Source organism: Urocitellus parryii, chromosome 8 (genome assembly GCF_045843805.1).
Source record: "Urocitellus parryii isolate mUroPar1 chromosome 8, mUroPar1.hap1, whole genome shotgun sequence".
NCBI lineage: Eukaryota > Metazoa > Chordata > Mammalia > Rodentia > Sciuridae > Urocitellus > Urocitellus parryii.
The window spans coordinates 87,603,913-87,623,951 of NC_135538.1; the positions used below are offsets into that span (position 1 = coordinate 87,603,913).

At 35.5% G+C, this 20,039-nt stretch overlaps 1 protein-coding gene across 1 annotated transcript in view; it reads right to left on the reverse strand.

The window, feature by feature from the left end:
* The window catches only part of Adgrb3 (adhesion G protein-coupled receptor B3), a 671,006-nt gene that overhangs the window by 311,803 nt on the left and 339,164 nt on the right, over positions 1-20,039 (reverse strand). Inside the window, exons 11-12 of the mRNA XM_026391342.2 lie at positions 10,920-10,988; positions 6,173-6,281 (exon numbers count right to left, since the gene is read on the reverse strand). Coding sequence (XP_026247127.1) covers positions 6,173-6,281; positions 10,920-10,988 — 178 coding nt within the window. The remainder of the gene's footprint in view (positions 1-6,172; positions 6,282-10,919; positions 10,989-20,039) is intronic.

The following is a 20,039-nucleotide window of genomic DNA, read 5'->3' on the forward strand; positions in this document are numbered from 1 at the left end:
GTAGTACTTCAAATCCACACACACATTTTGGTTCCTATTTATACTACTGCTAATTCAAGTTTTCATTATCTCCTGCGTGGATTGCAGTAAAAAAAAAAAAAGCCTTCTACCTATATTTAGACTAATTAGGTTTACAGTTTTCCCAATATCTATAAATTCTATTTTCTGTTCTAATGTATGTTCTACTGAAGCACAATTCTTACAAGTTAAGTTTCAGTTATTCCTTACTGTATCAGACGTCAGACATGGCTCTCAAATTTTATTTCACTTTAATTGCATACATATGTGTTTTAATCAAAATAGACCAATTATCCCCTAAACATAATCTCAACTGTCACATCATTTTACTATCTTTGCTAAAGGAATGTTCTGGAATGTAACAATTTATTTGCTACTCACTTCCCTTCATTTTGAATTGTCAACAATCCAACCACCCTTCAAAGTCTGCATCAAATGCCTCATTTTCTAAGAAGGTTTTCTTAATCCTTACACAGTACATTTCCTGAAATGAACCTATAACATTTGGTTTATATGATACATACAAAAGTGTTCATGCTATTTATTTATGAATTTTTTTATATCTAAGCTAGACTAGACTTCAATCTGCTTACAGACTAAAAGATTGTTCATTTATTTTAAAGACTAGAATCACTTAGAAAAGACTTTGCTTATAGGAAGAGATAAATTATTTTTGTTTTTAATTGCATAAGGTAAGTAGGACCACAACATGTAATACATCACTTATCTTCTTCAAATTCAATTCAATGAATTCAATTCTAGTTCTAAGTCTCAAACTAATACAATTAGTTTCTAAAGAGTAGGCTATTCTTAGCTAAACTGTGGAACTAACCAAGGTGCCCTTCAATAGATGAATGAATAAAGAAAATGTAGTACATATACACAATGGAATAGTATTCAGCCATAAAGAAGAATGAAATTATGGTGTTTGCTAGTAAATGGATGGAACTGGAGACTATTATGCTAAATGAAGTAAGACAATCCCCAAAATCCAAAGTTCAAGTATTCTCTGATATGTGGAAGCTGACTCACAATAGGCAGGGTGTGGGGGAAAAGGGGAGGTTCACTGGATTGGACAGGGTGCAGAGTGAGGAGAAGGGAGGGAGAATGGGAATGGGAAAGACAGTAGAATGAATCAGACATAACGTTGCTGTGTTCACAAATGAATACATGACCAGTGTAACTCCACATCATGTACAACCACAAAAATGGGAAGTTATACTGCATGTATGTATGATATGTCAAAACACATTCTGCTGACACATACAACTGCAAAGAACGAATAAAAAAAGAAATAAAAAAGACTAGGCTATTATTGTTACTGAATAAAACAAATGTAATATGCTACAAAAAGTTATTGCAGAAAATACATAACTAAAAACATAATTCAAATTATAAAACATTCCAGTGTAACTTTAGATAAATCCTTACACTAGAGATCCATGCATGTGCCCTGTCATTCTTATCACATAAGATCTCAAACATTCTGTTTTGTCTTTGGAACTGCAAAGTGCTAGGGCTCAAATAACCTAGTTTTTTTTTTTTTTTCCCTCATGGGTGCTTAATCTTCCTTAATTTATTTTATTGCCTCCAAAATTCCAAATATTTCTGAGTCATGAGACTGATATTTATCTTTTAATTCTATTTGATAGTGTAATAAAAATAAAACTGCTAATGAAATGGACAGTTTCAAGAAAGAGAGAGGGGTTTGCAAGACACAGAGGACATGAAGGATGAAAAATGGGAAGAAGTTTAATTGGGTCATTGGGAGTTTCCAGAAGGATTTTCCAATAGAAGTTTTAGGAGAGTGATGAGAGAAATGCTTCACTGCAAGAGATGGAGAGAAAGTAGAGGAAGCAGGTTTAAATAACTCTTCAACGAGCTTTTAAATATTTTTATTGAAGAGAATAATTTGATTTTTTATTAAAGAAAAAGATCATTTCAATAATTCATATTAACTAACAATTTCCTCTGACCTGTTTGATAATTATAAATTTTAAAAAATTATTGATATATTTAAAAGTCACATTTTTCTTAAAACAGTAGCCACTTACCTCTGATGCATATTTAGAACCCTTAGAATGCAATTTTATGATAGAATAAGGCACACTGTAAATTGAAATCTCTCTGTAGCATATCAATTTTTCATGTGCATTCATTCATTCTGTAATTATGTAAAATATTTAATGGAGTTTTTGTCATTTGAAAGTGCTCATTAACTCTCATGCATTATGATTACCATGTGTATGTTTTTGAATGTCATATTCATATGTGAATATGAAAAAGTGTTCTATTAAAGCTCAAATATTTTATAAATGCATTGCCAAAAGTCTTAGTTTGTAGGGCTGCTTTTCCCAAACCATATTAATTTTTTTGAGATCATAAATCTTCTGAGAGACTAAATAAAGCTGTGGACATTCTCCCTACAATAATGTACACACATGCATATCTACCAAAATGTTCATAGATATTTTAGCATATAGGAACATTTCATTTATCAAAAACAGATACAGGTGGGGGCATTTTTTCAGATAGAAAAAGCTTTAACATTTTCATTTAAACTATTTTTTGAAGATAATCTTTCTAAGATGCATTACTCATTTCCCTGCCATCTAAAGCAGATTATAGAAACTTTTATCTTGATGAAGAAAGCCATGATTCTACACATACATTATTGTCTTAATTCTTAACACTAGTGTTTTCAATTCTGAGGCATAAGGAGTCCTGTATTCCCACAATAAGGACTCTATACTCTGTTGCTACTTTTAATACTTCTTTCTCCAGCATTTCATCTATTCTATCTTTTCTCTCTCTCTCTCTCTCTCTCTCTCTCTCTCTATATATATATATATATATATATATATATATATATATATGCCCTACCAGCACTCTCTGCTTCTTTTTGTATCTAAACCAAGAACCAGAAAACAGAGGTGTTGATTCTATGTTTATGTTGAAATAAAATAGATTATTAGTGAAGTTCAAAGATACTAATTAAACCTTATGGTCTTTGTGGCATTTATTTTTAGTTGTTCAAGTTTCTTCAGGAGCTAATTATCTATGGTTCAGAAAAATGAGGTCGTGAAGCATATAGACTTTATGAAAAAATAATTTGCCCTCTTTTCTAAAAGGCATGATGATATTCTGAAGTTCTTTAAGGAGTCTTAATCCAACACACTCTGAAAAAAAATGGCCACAAGTAATAGCAAATATTCCCCGTTACCTAGACTTTATTCAGCATTAATCTTCTGTAAGTCTGTGTGCATGCTTGCATGTATATGTTTTCAGTATAATTAGTTCAATATTGAAAAGTAATATTTAGGATGTAAAACAAATTTTGCCAACTCACACATTTCATAATTTGTTACTATAAAATATTATCTGTTCTTGCTCAAAAACATTGAAAGTATCAGATCAAAAGGATAATAATGTTTTATATATATTAAAATGGAAGAAAATGAAGAGTATTAATAGTAATCAACTACATTTGTATTATCTTACTCCATACTAGTGGATATACTTTGGAAAACACATAGATATTGTAGAGAACAACCTTCAGCTCTAATCACTAAACTATAGAAAGTCAGTCTCTGTGCCAGCATTTTGGAAAAATCAACAGTATGTTTTATCCATGGAACATAAATTTTTAAAATATAGATTATTAGTACTACATAAGCAATCAGAATGCTGAATAATCACACTGTCCTTAAACAAGATCACAGGAAATGTAAAATTACCTTATTTTTTATTATCAGCTTTAATTTGCCTTGAGTTATTCTTAACATGTCCCTTTAAGTTTAGTAATATGAAAGAAGTAAGCAAACTTACATAAAATAATCTTATTCAAAATTAATATGTAAAAATTTAAATATATAATTATGGTAAGTTAAAAGAAAAGTAAAGAAGAATAAGGTTTTTTTATGGAGGTTTAATTTATGAACTTGCTAGAATTTTTATAGCAAATAATACTATACTCTAGATAAACTGATATGGCTTTATTCTGAAATAACCTACTCTAAGGTCAAATTTAAATTTTTAGATCTGAGTTTAGCTTTCGTTATTTTCTAGTATTTTCATTCTGAACAAATTTGAGGTATTGGTTGGATTATACTTTTAATTATCAATGCCTTTTATAATTAATGTTCACTATACTCAAAGAATAAGAAAACAATAGTTCTTTGCTTTTCTACCTCAGCTTTCCACTAAAATTACTTGAGTAATTGTTCAATCTGGCATAGCACTCCTCATAACACCTTTTTCACCCACCAAAGAAGTCTTATGGTCCTAGAATGGTATGGGCTTGAATATCCATCATCCCTGAAATCTGTCTTGGTTCTTCCTTCCATGTGTACTAAAACCTATAGCCCATCATAATAACTCTTTCTTCCAGACTTTCCTTCATTTGTCTAATCACTTATGGAATGGACATTTAATTTGGATTTTCTCTGAATTCTGAATTCATCCTTTAATAAAAACACTGTCTTTGACCCTTTGTGTCCTCATTGCTCTTAGGAAGGGACAACTCACTCTGTTCTTGGACTATCACAAGCTGCTGGACACCTATTTTGGAAAAATGGCTAGGATCATTGAGGTGGTGCATGCCTGTAATCCCAGTGGCTTGGGAGGCAGAGGCAGGAGGATAGCGAGTTCAAAGCCAGCCTCAGGAAAAGCAAGTATTAAGCAACTTAGTGAGACCCTGTCTCTAAATAAAATACAAAGTAGGGCTAGGGATGTGGTTCAGTGGTTGAGTGCCCCTGAATCCAATCCCCAATACCCTCCTCCCCCCAAGAAAAGACAAAAAGACACGAGTCTAACTTGACACTTGTGCTGCATAAAGAGTGTATGTGGACAACAAATCTGAGATATGTGCTTTTAGATTGCTGATTTCCTATTTCTGTAATATAGATTTTCCTCCAAAGAAGAAGATTATCAGTTGTTATCTATAACCAATTACAATTTGAGGCCACCCTGGCATAAAGTAGGCTAGGACAAAAGGAGTCCCTGCAGGATTTAAGGACTTCAGAAGAAATCAAGTGTAAAATGAACCAACAAAAGCCTTAATCATAAAAAGTTATATTCCATACCAGTGGAACCATCCTAGGGGATTAACCAAGGTAGCCTTCTTCCTGATCTAGAAACTAAAGCTTAAATATCTAAGAATAAGAATGTTATTTTCTCTAATAAGAATATTATTATCTCTAGTTCAATGGTATTCATGTGAAAACTATTAAAGCATGCCAAATGAAAGAAAATCTTTCTGAATCAGGGTAACATTGTGAGAGAAAGCTTTAAAGAAATGAGAAAAAAAAACATAAACTTGTGTCAGTTTAATGGGTGTAATTATGAATACCATTTCTTAGCTTTGGCCAATTTTTAACTACAAAGAGAAATGTGCCATTTGATTAACATAATTGTGTTGGCCCAGTGTAATTGTGGCAGTGTAAAAGTGTGTGTAGGTTTTGCTGCTATGTGTAATTCCGCCCCATTGTAAAAAAATATATATTAAATGCAACAAAGGAAGAAATATGCTTTTATTTTATATGTTTAGCATCATAGGATCCACTGGAGGGATCTGTGAGGCCCACTATTTCCTGGAAGGTGTTTAGGAGAACTGTAGTGATCGCAGTTTATCTTATGATCCTTAAAGGTATTCTGAAGTGTTCCAACACATTCACCACCTGCTTGGAGATCTAGTACACAAGCAATTCAGGGTCCTTATGAATAATGTATGTAAATCAATGAAGATTCATTTTTGTTCAGGATCATTAGTGTGTGTGTGTGTGTGTGTGTGTGTGTGTGTGTGTATTAGGTTGGATAGCAAGGACCATTTGGTAAAAGGAAAATTAAGTACATATTATCTTTTACATACACCTGTGCAGATGTATACAAGCCCATAGCATTCACACAAATTCATGCAGATGGAAATAAATGTATGTGTGTGTGTGTGTGTGTGTGTGTGTGTGTGTGTGTGTATGTGTAGTGCACATAGGGCTGGATTCATCTAAAACTCAGACAATAAGTATCCACAATATACTTATTCATATATATACTTAAAGATATTGACAAGGATATTACACTTGAAAATGTATGGCGCATATACTTGCAATCTTTTTTTTAAATTTCAGAAAGATTTTGGGAAAAACCTATTTCTTACCTACATTTCCAGTCATTAAGTATGAATTCTGAAAGTCCATCATCCCCATTCCAACAATGTGTATAAAATCTTCAATCACCTGCATTAATTCTATTGAGCCTGGATAAATCTAGAAAAATAAGCAAAAGTTAGATGGAATAAAAAGTCCACAAAATGAAATACAGGGCTAGAAAGAAAAAACTCTACATAATGATGTCACAAATGAGCTCTGTTTATTTGAAGAAATGGCTGCAACTGGAAACAGCTGTAGTTTTTGAACTAATAGTTGAGAATGACACCAGGTGCCACACAGCAAGAACTTTGGAAGTGATATGATGAGCTAATTAATCCTCCATAAATCTAAGGAAACTCAAAATACCTACCAGATTGTCTACTCAGAAACAGCATGACTTTACTTTTGATGGACTCTTTCCCTCACTTAAATATAACACAGAACAAACACTGAAATTAGGCTCTATATTTTTAGCTTAGTATCCATCTGGGGGACATAGGAATAAAAAACAATTATTATTGCTATCATGGGGATATTTACAAAGTATTAAATCTATTTCATAAAAATATCTTAGGAGAAACATTTATTTTTAATAATTATAATTGTCATTATATGAGTGTTATTAGCAATAATTTTAGGATTATAATAATAGCTCTAGGGTAGATGATTTACATGTATATACACACAAAAAAAAAACTATGAGGTTATTATATTTATTTCAGGCAACAAACAACAGAAGCTCAAGGCATTGGAACTATCTAAAGACACATTGTATTGTTGCTAGTGACTGAGGCTGTGGTTATCTACCTATTCTATCTGCATCTATATCTATTTTATCTATCTGCATAGCTACCTACCTTCCTACCTAGATGCCTACATACTAACAGAGCTATCTGCCTCCTTTTCCCCAAGTGTATTTTCTAACATCATGGCATCAGTACAAATAGATATGTGTTTTCTTTTTTTTTTTTTATTATTGGTCTTTCAAAATATTACATAGTTCTTAATACATCATATTACACGGTTTGGTTCAAGTGGGTTATGAACTCCCAATTTTACCCCGTATACAGATTGCTGAATCACATCAGTTACCCTTCCATTGATTGACATATTGCCTTTCTAGTGTCTGATGTATTCTGCTGTCTGTCCTATTTTCTATTATCCCCCTTCCCCTCCCCTCCCCTCCCCTTTTCTCTCTCTACCCCTTCTACTGTAAATCATTTCTTCCATTTGTATTATCTTGTCTTACCCCTCCTTTCCTCTTATATGTCATTTTGTATAACCCTGGGAATTGCCTTCCATTTAGATATGTGTTTTCTTAAAAACAACCTTATGCTGGTATATTCCAAAACGGTGTGAAATGCAAAGGCCGTTTGAAAGGTCACATGCATTTTAGCATGCATAACCCATAAAGCATATAAAGTGAGCCTGCATTATATAACCACATTAGAGCAGAATGTCTTTTGAAGTTAGGTTCATTTCTTGTAGCTATTGAGTACCACTGCAGCTTCTAGCCATGAAAAATTAAGTGGATTACAGAGTTCTCCCTGCTTTGCATTGTAAAGTCTGGTGAAGAAGAGAGAGAAAGGCTTGGGTTTGCAGGTAGGCATACAGTAAGAGCAGGAAGGGACTTGAGTAGGAGGAAGACAGGTTGAGAAGAGCAGGCTGCAGGCAGAGAGTGAGTTTTGTAGGGGCTATGGCTGGGCCCATGTAAAACTCAAGCTCCATGTATCCACAGGATATTAACTAACATGCACTTTAAGACATAAACAATAGATATTACATTTTAAAATATATGGGAAAGAGAGTTGGATTTTTTTTTTAACTTCAAGAATATTTGGGGAATAAGTCCTATTTCTTAGCTACATTTTCAAAAATTAAATCTGAATTCTGAACATTCATCATTCCCACTTCAAGAAAGTGCATAAAACTTTTGTTGTCTTTAACACTTCCTGGTACTACTCTATTTCCCCTGTTCTTTTGTAGGTGTATGTGTGTATGAACATGTGTCATGGACAGACAAATACAAACTAATGACAATAGGTATGGTTTCCTGATTGGGAATAGACCACCTGTTCTTTACTCTTTCTTTTTTTAAGAGCATTCACTTTAGAAAGCTAACTGTAAAGCTCTTTCTCTTTCTCTTTGAAATGTATGTAAATCCTTTCTAAAAGCTAAAAAAGTACCCACCAGCTTAAAGATCCAGTGATGTTTCTCTTTGAAATGTAAACATCAAGGAAAGAGTATACATCTGCCTGAGAGAAGGGTAGGGACCAAACTTCAATGGCTATCTGAGCCTGACTTTAAACTGCAAAATTGCCTCCTGTCATAAAGAGTTAAGGAACTTATTTTGCTACACATCAAGATAATTAGCTAATGACAAAGTTATCCCCAATTACTAAGGGACTTTATGAAAAAGTTATGTGTGACAATTGCACTGCTAAGGCCTCTTGGCTCCAGCACTAGTCATTGTTTATCTTGAAGGGTGAGGTTCCTTTTTGTCCTAGCTGATTGTCTATGATATACACATCACACTCCAGTTTAATGCTTATGCAGTAATAAAACTCTTCTCTTTCTCTTCCATCTTTGTGGAAAGGTTTTTCAGGTTGCTTTTAATTGTATTTCCCCAATAGAAGTCAAGTATTGTAGAGAAGAGGTTGGCAATTTTTTTTTTTTTTCCTAAAGAGGGACTAACAATATTTTAGGCTTCTCAAGTCATGGGGTTCTCTGTTTGAACAAGGAAACTCTGTCTTTCTTGCACCAAAGCAGCCCTAAATAATATGTAAATGAACAGGGGTGGCTGTTTTCCAAAACATTATTTACAAAGTAGGTCTCAGGCTAGATTGCCCTTACTGGCTGTAGTTTGTCCATTCCTGTGCTAGAGACACATGAATTTTTTAGATTAACAGTGAAATGCAGAACAGAGTACATGACTGAAATGACTGGTCTTGACAAAAATGGACTTGTCAACTCCAACCATCGTTGTGATGTCTAAAATATTGCTATATAAAGTTCAGAATTTTTTTCCCACTATATTAAGCTGTTTTTATCTAAACATAGTTTGATCTTCCATAACTGAAGCTGATGGGTAATAAAAAAAAGCTCTGAAATGGCTATGTTTATTGTTCGAAAATGTAAATTTTGTTTGCACAAACCTTCTGACATCAATATTCACCATTTTACTCAGCTAGTTTTCCAAATGTGCAGAGAGCTCTATTTAATATTTCACTTTTTCTGACTTTATTCCTCTAAAATAAGGGGGTCATGAGGATTTTTTCTGGCAAAATTTAAACAACCCTTATTTCTAAGAGGTCCACATTTTATGACACAAATTTAGAGATCCATTTACCATATGGCTGTAATTATGACACCACCTTTTATTAAAAGCTACAAAATTGTTTTTTTGTTTGTTTGAATTTCAAGTAGTCATTTTTTTTAAGCAGCATTAAGGATCATTACCACTGGAAAAAAATGTAAAAAATTAGAATAACCATTAATCACAGGTAAATAGATGACTTATGAATTCATGATTTTCCATTGATGAGTTCTGCCATAATTCCATGTGTTCAAGTTGCTATCTCACAGTAAATAACACCATGTGATGAACCACAGCCTTATTTTAAATAGGGTATTGCATATTTGTTCTAAATATATCCATAATTAATAGTCCCTGGCATTCTGCAAAGATGTGCTTCTCTGCAGCTGCATTCCAGGGAAAGATACCACTTCCTTACAGTGAGTGAACGAGGGTGTCCTTCAGATGAAGGCCAAGGACAAGTACATAATTCAAACTAGTGGAGAAAGATAGATCAAAGTCTTAAACTGAGGAGGGATTTTTTTTTTCTTTGCCATGACCAGAAGCACAGAACTTGTACTGCTAATGAGATGGACCACACTGGACTATTTTTAGAGCTCCTACCACAGTGTGAATAAAGGGCATGATTTACTCTTGAAGGCCTAGAATACGTCTATGAAAGGAAAACGTGTAGATGGTTCATTTGAACCTCAGTAAATATTCATTCTCTTTTTCAAGATTGCCTTTTTCATAGGATATTTAGAAAGGGTCAAGTTGAAAGTTCAAATAAGTTTAACATTTGGTTAAATTAAATTTCCACAGTATTTTTAAACAAGATTATACTCCATTTCTTGACCCCAAATCCTCTTTTTCTATAATTTAGAAAAAAAATCTTACTAACCATATGTCATCATAGCACAAATGACAATGTAAGGCATTATGGATCAGTAGCTAAACTAATAAGGTTATTTGCTACACTGGTAAAAGCATAATAAAAAAATCAGAATACATTTTTTTAACTATTAATTCTTGGTTTTGAACTAAAAGTACATATCTGTTTATTTGATTCAGATTTTAGATAAAATTGAAATAAATGAAAATTATCTTATCAATAAATACCCTATAATTTCATTTGAGATATATGCTTTTTTAGATTTGCATTTTCCTGCTTTGTCTGTATATAGGAAGTAAACCTATTTTGTATGAGTTCCTTAATTTATGTAACCTTCAAGTTACAAATCACCTGAACCCGCTCCATTTTTGCATATGTAAACATTATTCCTCCAGTGGACTGATATTAGAAAAGATCATTTGATATCTCTAAAATTATTTTGCAGTCTAGAATGACTTTTAAAATTATCTTTTTATGTTTTGAAGGAGCAAACTGTTAATTTCTTCAAGTGTGTTTTACATATATGTAGGCAACTTTATTTGAAGTTCTAAAATAACCCCAACCTTACCTGCTGTGCATCTTCCCATTTTTCCTTGTTTTCTTCATCTAGAAGGTTGCTAACTATTTGAAAGAAGTTCTGTAAATTAAATTAGATAAAAGTTTTAATATTACATGAGAGAATAAATATATTTTTCAACAACACCCATTTGGGATTTTCTGTTGTGATGATATAAACAATTTGCATAATGGGTAGAATCATAATGCATCTATTTAGCACCAAAATCCTAAGATTATGGCCTGCATCTTAACCCCTGACACCTTTCATACAAAATGTCTATGTAACTTCATACTTGCACCCCAGAAGCAATTAAAAATTAAGACACTTGCTTGAAATTCTTTGTTTCATTACAGTCTCTCAATTCCATTATATAATGTCATTGTATAATTATTCTATACAAACAAGATTGATTCTTTCTATAAGGAAAATTGCCTATATTTGTGCTGTTACAAATTATTCTGTTATGGTGGGTGGGGAATGCAGATCAGTGATTGAGTGCTTGCTTGAGTTCGAGCCTCAGCATCCAGGTGGGGCAATTATGGTGAGATTATGGACTATGAGCAAACCTGAAGCAAGAGGCTCCCAGGGTTGGATTACTAGCTCTTATACTGTTTCAATTACCTATTGAAAATACTATTGAAACCTTTGAAGTTCCTGGCTCCTGGCAAATAAATGCTTGGTAAATCTTAGCTAATTTTGAATTATTGCTCTTTATTCCTGTCATCAGAAAGCTAACATGGAGGAATAAGTAGACAAATAACATGTTCCCATTAAAGTTCCAAATCCTTGCCATTTTCCTTGTCCCTAAGAAATTGTGGAAAATCTTATTGGTTTTATCTTCCTTTAGAATTACCCAATTTTCACTCTCTCTTTCCATGAGGACAAGCATGTTTGAGTGCTCGTTTTTCCATTTGCTATGGACACATTGTCAGTGTTCCATTCAGCTCTGTTATTGCTCATTTCACTTGTGAGGGGCTATTTTTTATAGTTGTTGTTTTTACTGGAGAGAAACTTTTTTTGATGTCCCCTGACATTATACTGTGCCATCAAGACACAAGAGTCAGAACAAGGAAACCAGGTTCCTGTTGAAGGAAAGCCGTGATTTAGGGTCATAGAACACCTAGTGTCAAGCTAACATATTTGTCTTAAACCACATAGATGGTGGTTACTTGGTTGTGACCTCAGGATCCATCTTTTGTAACTGGTTTGCCGGTAATTTAGCAGAAGCATTGCCTCGTGCTGACACTTTAGTTTATGACAGGACTCCCTTGAGGGCAGAAATAACAATAATTTGTTAGTCTCATCTGTCTTCCTCCCTATCTAGCTTTTCAAAACAAGCATTTACTTTAATTCTGAATAAATCCACCTGGGTGTTTTTAGATGAAAAACAAAGCTGCTTCATTTCCTCTAGTTTTGTGATTTGAAACTGTTAGTATCTATATTTAATTGCCCTATTTGAGCTATTTATTTTAATAGTTCCTGGCAATCACATGGTGGAAACATGTTTGGAGTCATAACCTCTATAAATGTTCCAGAATATTTTATGCAACTATTGAAAAAAAAGGCAAGTCTGTTTTAGACCAGTTTTCAACTCATTTAACCTTTTTGTACAGCCAGCCATTTTTTTTTCCACTTAAAATTTCTCTCTTGAAGTGTTAACATTTTAAGGCCTTAGTCCATTGAGCTGCAACTCTACCTATGGGCAGAAAGAATTAACTTTCAGAGTTCTCCAATCGCCTATGGCTGGTTAACTCAGCAGGGGATTTGGTACTAATGAGGCAAATGTTGCAGGTCTCATCCCTGTGCATGCCAGTTAGCTGCACTAAAGCCCAGGACCTTGGCCTGCATCTTAACCCCTGCCACCTTTCATACAAAATGTGTGCTGCTGCTAACAAGAGACTCTAAGAGAATGGGAAGCAATTTGTGCAAATGCATTTCCATTTCTGGAAAAAAAAAAAAAACAGTTCACAAAGCATGGTTTACTGATAGTGGGTCAGTGACTTTTTGCTGTACATGAAGGTCACTGCTCACATCCAATTCCTTGATGAAAATAATAAATTCAGAGTTCGGATTTTTTTAATCACCAAAGGGCAAACATAAAAATGCAAACATAGAGTACCAGAATGTTTTATCATTTTCCAAGGCCAACAAATGGGACTTGACTAAGTCACGGTGGGTGAGCAATACAGATGACAGTTCTTCTGTGGTCTCACTGCTGATTAGTTCAGAATAATCTGTAGTGGTTCCCTTAGTGCAGGCCAGATAGGAGCATAGTGAGCTAAGCCTCAACGTCTGGGTTGGTGTAGGAGCATTTATGGGAAAACCGAGTCTTCTGGTTCATCAATATATTTTCAATATATATAATGCCTTGCCCATAATGGATACTTAATAAAGTTCTAAATTAAAGGAAACAAGGTGAAAAGTCTGTATGCTTTGGGTTTTCTAACAAGATTCGGCACCATTCCTTTGAGCTGTCTCCATTCTAATTTGTCTTCCAAACATGGAAAAATAGGTATATTAATATTAGTTATTATATATTAATTCACTTTGACTTTTGGTCAAAGATTGAAAGAAAACAGAACTGACAGAACAAACAGGACAGACAGTATTTTGGAAAGGACACTTGTAACATTTCAGGCCACTTGATTAAATTTCTGAACAAAGTACAATGCTGATTCCAAGGCAGCAAATATACTGCTTGCTGCTGTTCCTGAAGAGCCCTGCTAATGGTGCTGTTACGCTGATGATTTATGGATCAGGTCGCTTATTTCAGTCTGAAATGCACCAGATGTGTATTATTTCTCTCTCCCTTTTTGATCATCCCCGATGCCTCTGATTTAGGCTGATTTCAAAAACTGAATGCATTTGGCAGAGTCACAGTTGCTTGGAGATTGAAATTAGCAGACTTGGATTAAAATTTTGTTCATTGATTATTAATTGTGTGATCCTGGGCAAATGTTGTCCAGCTAACCCTTATTCCTTTAATCTGTAAGAGAGGAATAATAATAGTTACCTGGAAAAGCTATTGTGAAACTTGGAGGTAATGTGTGTGTGTGTGTGTGTGTGTGTGTGTGTGTGTGTGTGTGGTGCTGGGGATTCAACCCAGGGGCTTGTACATGTGAGGTAAGTACTCTACCAACTGAGCTATATCCCCAGCCTGTGGAGGTAATTCTTAACACATTTCCTGACATCTGGTAAGTCCTTGATGTACAGAGGTTTTATGATTGTATTCCCTTTATTTTTTTTCTGTTTTTTTATAAGACTGACTGCATAATTTGTATTTATAGCCACATTATGGCAAATATACATTTAGAATGTTAATATGGTCTTTCACAACCAACGCCAGTCTCTCCTATCCCCATTTAATCTATCTTCCTCTCTTGGCAATATGCAGAGCACAGAACTGATTCATGACTAACTTCTGGAGCTGTAATTTGTTCTGCAGAAATCTCTCCATCCTAAGAATGCATTGTGCTAGAAGGGGTTTTCAGTGTAGGGATTATTAGACACCTACTAAGAAGCACTGTGCCAAGTGGTTGTGGGACACAAAGGTCAAAGAGGCATGATTCTTTTTGTATTTTTCTCAGCAGGAAGTGTGAAAATCAGTGAAGTAAATATATACTATAAAGAGAAGGACAGATGCTTCTGTGAATTTCAAAGTGCAGGTCCTAGATTTGCCTATAAGAGACAAAAGCAAAAAACAAAACAAAATATGTGTTTTATGGAAAGCAGTAATCATTCTTTGCTTTACTTCTGATTGGCTTCCACTTGGCAGATTTCTTATGGATTATATATTATTTTCTATAACTATGCTAAAGCACTCTTAACATTTAGCTTTTGCTGAATTCTTCATGGAAATAAAATTACATATTAAGCTATAATTTGAGATATCTAAGCCACAGGAACTGTTTTCTTCATCAACCCAAAATGTTTGGATGCCAAGATAAAAGATAAGCCCTAAAGGAAAAGATTAAATAATGTGGAACTGAGGGTTTGAAAGAACCGTTTTGGTCCTGATAAGAAATATAGGGGTAACCCTACAATTGGCCTAATAAGCTAAACAAGGGATCAGCAACAAGCTATTAGATTAAGGATGGAGAGCATAGAACAGAGCATCCATCTAGAGAAGAGATGAAGGCCTTGCCTGGTCCAGCTCCTTCACCTCTCCAACCTTACCACATGATATTCTGCTCCACACCCTCTATGCACCAGCCTCTTCAGAGGTCTTTCTGCCCCCCTATCTTTTCATCTCTGCCTGCAGCCCAACATACATGCTGTTCCCTTTCTTGGACCGCTCTACTTCTTGTTCTTAACTGGGATGACCCTTTCTTATCTTTCATTCTAGATCTATATGGAATTTCCTCTACAGGACTTCATCAGATCACTACTCTCCCCAAGTATACAAGGTCTGCATATATGAGGTCTCTTTCTTACCTCAAACTGCATAGCCTTTTTTTGAAGTATATCACAATTTGTAATCATGATTTGTAAGATTTGGTTTAGGGCTTTTTTCTCGACCAGCCTATCATCTAGTTGGGATTAGTTCTGTTTTGTTCACTCTTGAGACTCCAGTGCACAGCATAAGGCAAAGTGTGAGCACTCAAACATTTAAAATCAACTGGCTGCAGACCTATGGTGTACAAGGCAATCAAATATGCATTGAGGTAATTTAGAAGAACAAAAAATTTCCTACATCTAATTTGCAGTCTTCTTTCCATTTCAACACCTTCTTCTGATAGCAATGCCTCCAGTACCACCAGGCTCCTCAATATATTCAGGAAATAAAATACGAGACTTATTTTAACAGATAAGAGAACAGGTTATCATGAGAAAATATGGGACAACACTCTGTTTTAAATAGCATTAAGAAGGTTCAATGTCATTGTTGAACACAGATACACACTTCTGAGAAGTCATAGGGCCTAATTAATAAAGCATCAGCTGTGGGTGTTTAACCCAAGGAAGGTCCTCCTCTTTCATAAACACGGCTTCTTTGCCAAACACAGGGAATCCTTCCCCACCATCACTGTCCCTACCCAACCCCTTGCAGAATGCATCTATACTATAAGTGCTGCTTTGTTCAGAAAAATAATGGATAAGGAAAGTTATAAGAATATAATTCTGATAGCAAAGTGGAGGGGTCTTTGGCAAAGAAAAAGTTTGGAGAAAGAAACATCACAAATAATGCTTTTCCATAGCTCACAGTAGTAATTATGAAGGCCTAAAGGAGAGAAGTAATTGTGGGAATGAAAGAGTAAAGAAAGACATGGAAAATACCTAGAAGAAGAAGTGCATTTACCATTTCAAGGAATGCTTTTTAAATGAGTTCTCGATCTTGGGTATTTCTCTGAGAGCTGGGAATGATAAGAGTGAACAAGAGGGGTCAGGTCCAGCAACCTACCGAGTGACAGATCAGCTACGTGCGCCTGCAGGGAACGTGGACAGGACCCACAAGTAGGACAGGGCCGGCGGCTTGCTGAAGGGCAGGCCCGTCCCCTCCCCCAGTGTCTGCAAGGTAGGCGGGACCCTGACCAGCAGTGGATGGCCCCAGCGGCCTGCTGAGGGGTGGAACCGGCCCCTCCCCCCGTGCCTGCAAGCTAGGCGAACCTGCAACCCACGGGCGGGTCAGGTCCAGCAACCTGCCGAGTGAGAGAACAGCTACGCGCGCCTGCAGGGATCGCGGTCAGGACCCACAAGTAGGACAGGGCCGGTGGCTTGCTGAAGAGCAGGCCCGTCCCCTCCCCCAGTGTCTGCAAGGTAGGCGGGGCTGTGACCAGTGGCAGATCGGGCCGAGCGGCCTACTGAGGGGTGGAACCGGCCCCTCCCCCAGTGCCTGCAAGCTAAGCGAACCTTCGACCCATTGGGAGGTCAGACCCAGCAACCTTCGGAGCGACAGAGGTGCCCCTTGTGCCTGCTGGGTAGGCGGACCTTTGACCGACCAGCAGAGCAGACCTAGGGCCTGCCAGCGTAACAGACGGATCACACAAATTGGAGGAGGATCACAGCCACTACCTGCCCTGCAAGGTGATCTTTCAACCATACAAGAGCAATATAAATAAATAGAGGGAAAATTTCAAAAACACAACAGTTTCACCAAGCAGAAAGAAACGCCAGCAGTATGAAAAGACAAGGAAAGAAAGGACCACAGGCAATGCAGGTCAACTCAACTTTAGAAGAGGTAATAGGTGCAACAGATGGAATGTCAGATAGAGAGGTCAGGATATACATGCTTCAGATGATCTGGAGTCTCAAGGAAGACATGAGACAGCAAAATCAGATAATGAAAGACCACATTGACAAACAAATCCAGGAAGTAAAAGATCAAATTCACAGGGAGATAGAGGTAATAAAAAACAAACAAATAGAAATCCTAGAAATGCAGGAAAAAATAAACCAACTTAAAAACTCAATTGAGAATACTACCAGCAGAGTAGATCACCTAGAAGAGAGAACATCAGACAATGAAGACAAAGTATTTCAACTGGAAAAGAACATAGACAGCTCAGCAAGTCTGCTAAGAAACCATGAGCAGAACATCCAAGAATTATGGGACAATATCAAAAGACCAAATTTAAGAGTCATTGGGATACAGGAAGGCACAGAGCTCCATACCAAAGGAATAAACAGTCTATTCAGTGAAATAATATGTGAAAACTTCCCAGACTTGAAGAATGAGACAGAATCCCAAATCCTAGAAGCCTACAGGACGCAGAATGTGCAAAATCATAAGAGATCCACACCTAGACACATTATAATGAAGATGTCCAACACACAGAATAAGGAGAGAATTTTAAAAGCTGCAAGAGAAAGAAAGCAGATTACATTTAGGGGTAAACCAATCAGGATAACAGCTGATCTCTCAACACAGACTCTGAAAGCTAGAAGATCCTGGAATAACATATTTCAAACACTGAAAGAAAATGGGTTCCAACCAAGAATCGTGTATCCGGCGAAATTAAGCTTCAGGATAGAAGATGAAATTAAAACCTTCCATGATAAACAAAAGTTAAAAGAATTCGCAGCTAGAAAACCATCTCTTCAAAAAATCCTTGGCAAAACATTACAGGAAGAGGAAATGGAAAATAACATTGAAAACCAACAATGGGAGGTAGGACAGTAAAGGGGGGAAAGTAGTTAAAGAGGATAACAAATCAGGTTTAGTAACATCAATAAACAAATATGGATAGAAGAACAAACCGTATCTCAATAATAACCCTAAATGTTAATGGCTTAAACTCACCAATTAAGAGACACAGGCTAGTAGAATGGATCACAAAACAAGACCCAACAATATGCTGCCTACAGGAGACGCATCTGATAGGAAAAGATATTCATAGACTGAAGGTGAAAGGTTTGGAAAAATCATACCACTCATATGGACTGCGGAAACAAGCAGGAGTGTCCATACTCATATCCAATAAAATAGATTTCAAGCCAAAGTTAATCAAAAGGGATAAAGAAGGACACTTCATACTGCTCAAGGGAACCATACACCAACAAGACATAACAATCATAAATATTTATGCCCCAAATAATGGTGCAGCTGTGTTCATCAAGCAAACTCTTCTCAAGTTCAAGAGTCTAATAGACCACCATACAATAATCATGGGAGACTTCAACTCACCTCTCTCACCACTCGACAGATCTACCAAACAAAAGTTAAATAAGGAAACTATAGAACTCAACAACACAATCAACAACCTAGACTTAATTGACATATATAGACTATACCACCCAACATCAAGTAGTTACACTTTTTTCTCAGCAGCACATGGAACCTTCTCAAAAATAGACCATATATTATGTCACAGGGCAACTCTTAGACAATATAAAGGGGTAGAGATAATACCATGCATCTTATCTGATCATAATGGAATGAAACTGAAAATCAATGATAAAAGAAGGAAGGAAAAATCAAGCATCACTTGGAGAATGAACAATAGGTTGCTGAATGATCAATGGGTTTTAGAAGACATCAAGGAGGAAATTAAAAACTTCCTAGAGTCAAATGAAAACACAGACACAACATATCGGAATCTATGGGACACATTGAAAGCAGTTCTAAGAGGAAAATTCATTGCTTGGAGTTCATTCCTCAAAAAAAGAAAAAACCACCAAATAAATGATCTCATACTTCATCTCAAAATCCTAGAAAAAGAAGAGCAAAACAATAGCAAAAGAAGTAGAAGGCAAGAAATAATTAAAATTAGAGCTGAAATTAATGAAATTGAAACAAAAGAAACAATTGAAAAAATTGACAAAACTAAAAGTTGGTTCTTCGAAAAAATAAATAAAATTGACAGACCTTAGCCATGCTAATGAAGAGAAGAAGAGAGAGAACCCAAATTACTAGCATACAGGATGAAAAAGGCAATATCACAACAGACACTTCAGAAATACAGTAGATAATCAGAAATTATTTTGAATCCTTATACTCCAATAAAATAGAAGATAGTGAAGGCATAGATAAATTCCTTAAGTCTTATGATCTGCCCAGATTGAGTCAGGAGGATATAGACAACCTAAACAGACCAATAACAATAGAGGAAATAGAAGAAACCATCAAAAGATTACCAACTAAGAAAAGCCCAGGACCGGATGTTTTACAGCAGAGTTTTACAAAACCTTTAAAGAGGAACTAACACCAATACTTTTCAAGCTATTTCAGGAAATAGAAAAAGAGGGAGAACTTCCAAATTCATTCTACGAAGCCAACATCACCCTGATTCCGAAACCAGACAAAGACACTTCAAAGAAAGAAAACTACAGACCAATATCTCTAATGAACCTTGACGCAAAAATCCTCAATAAAATTCTGGCGAATCGGATTCAAATACATATCAAAAAAATTATACACCATGATCAAGTAGGATTCATCCATGGGATGCAAGGCTGGTTCAATATACGGAAATCAATTAATGTTATTCACCACATCAATAGACTTAAAAATAAGAACCATATGATCATCTCAATAGATGCAGAAAAAGCATTCGACAAAGTACAGCATCCCTTTATGTTCAAAACTCTAGAAAAATTAGGGATAACTGGATCATACCTCAACATTGTAAAAGCAATCTATGATAAGCCACAGGCCAGCATCATTCTGAATGGAGAAAAATTGAAGGCATT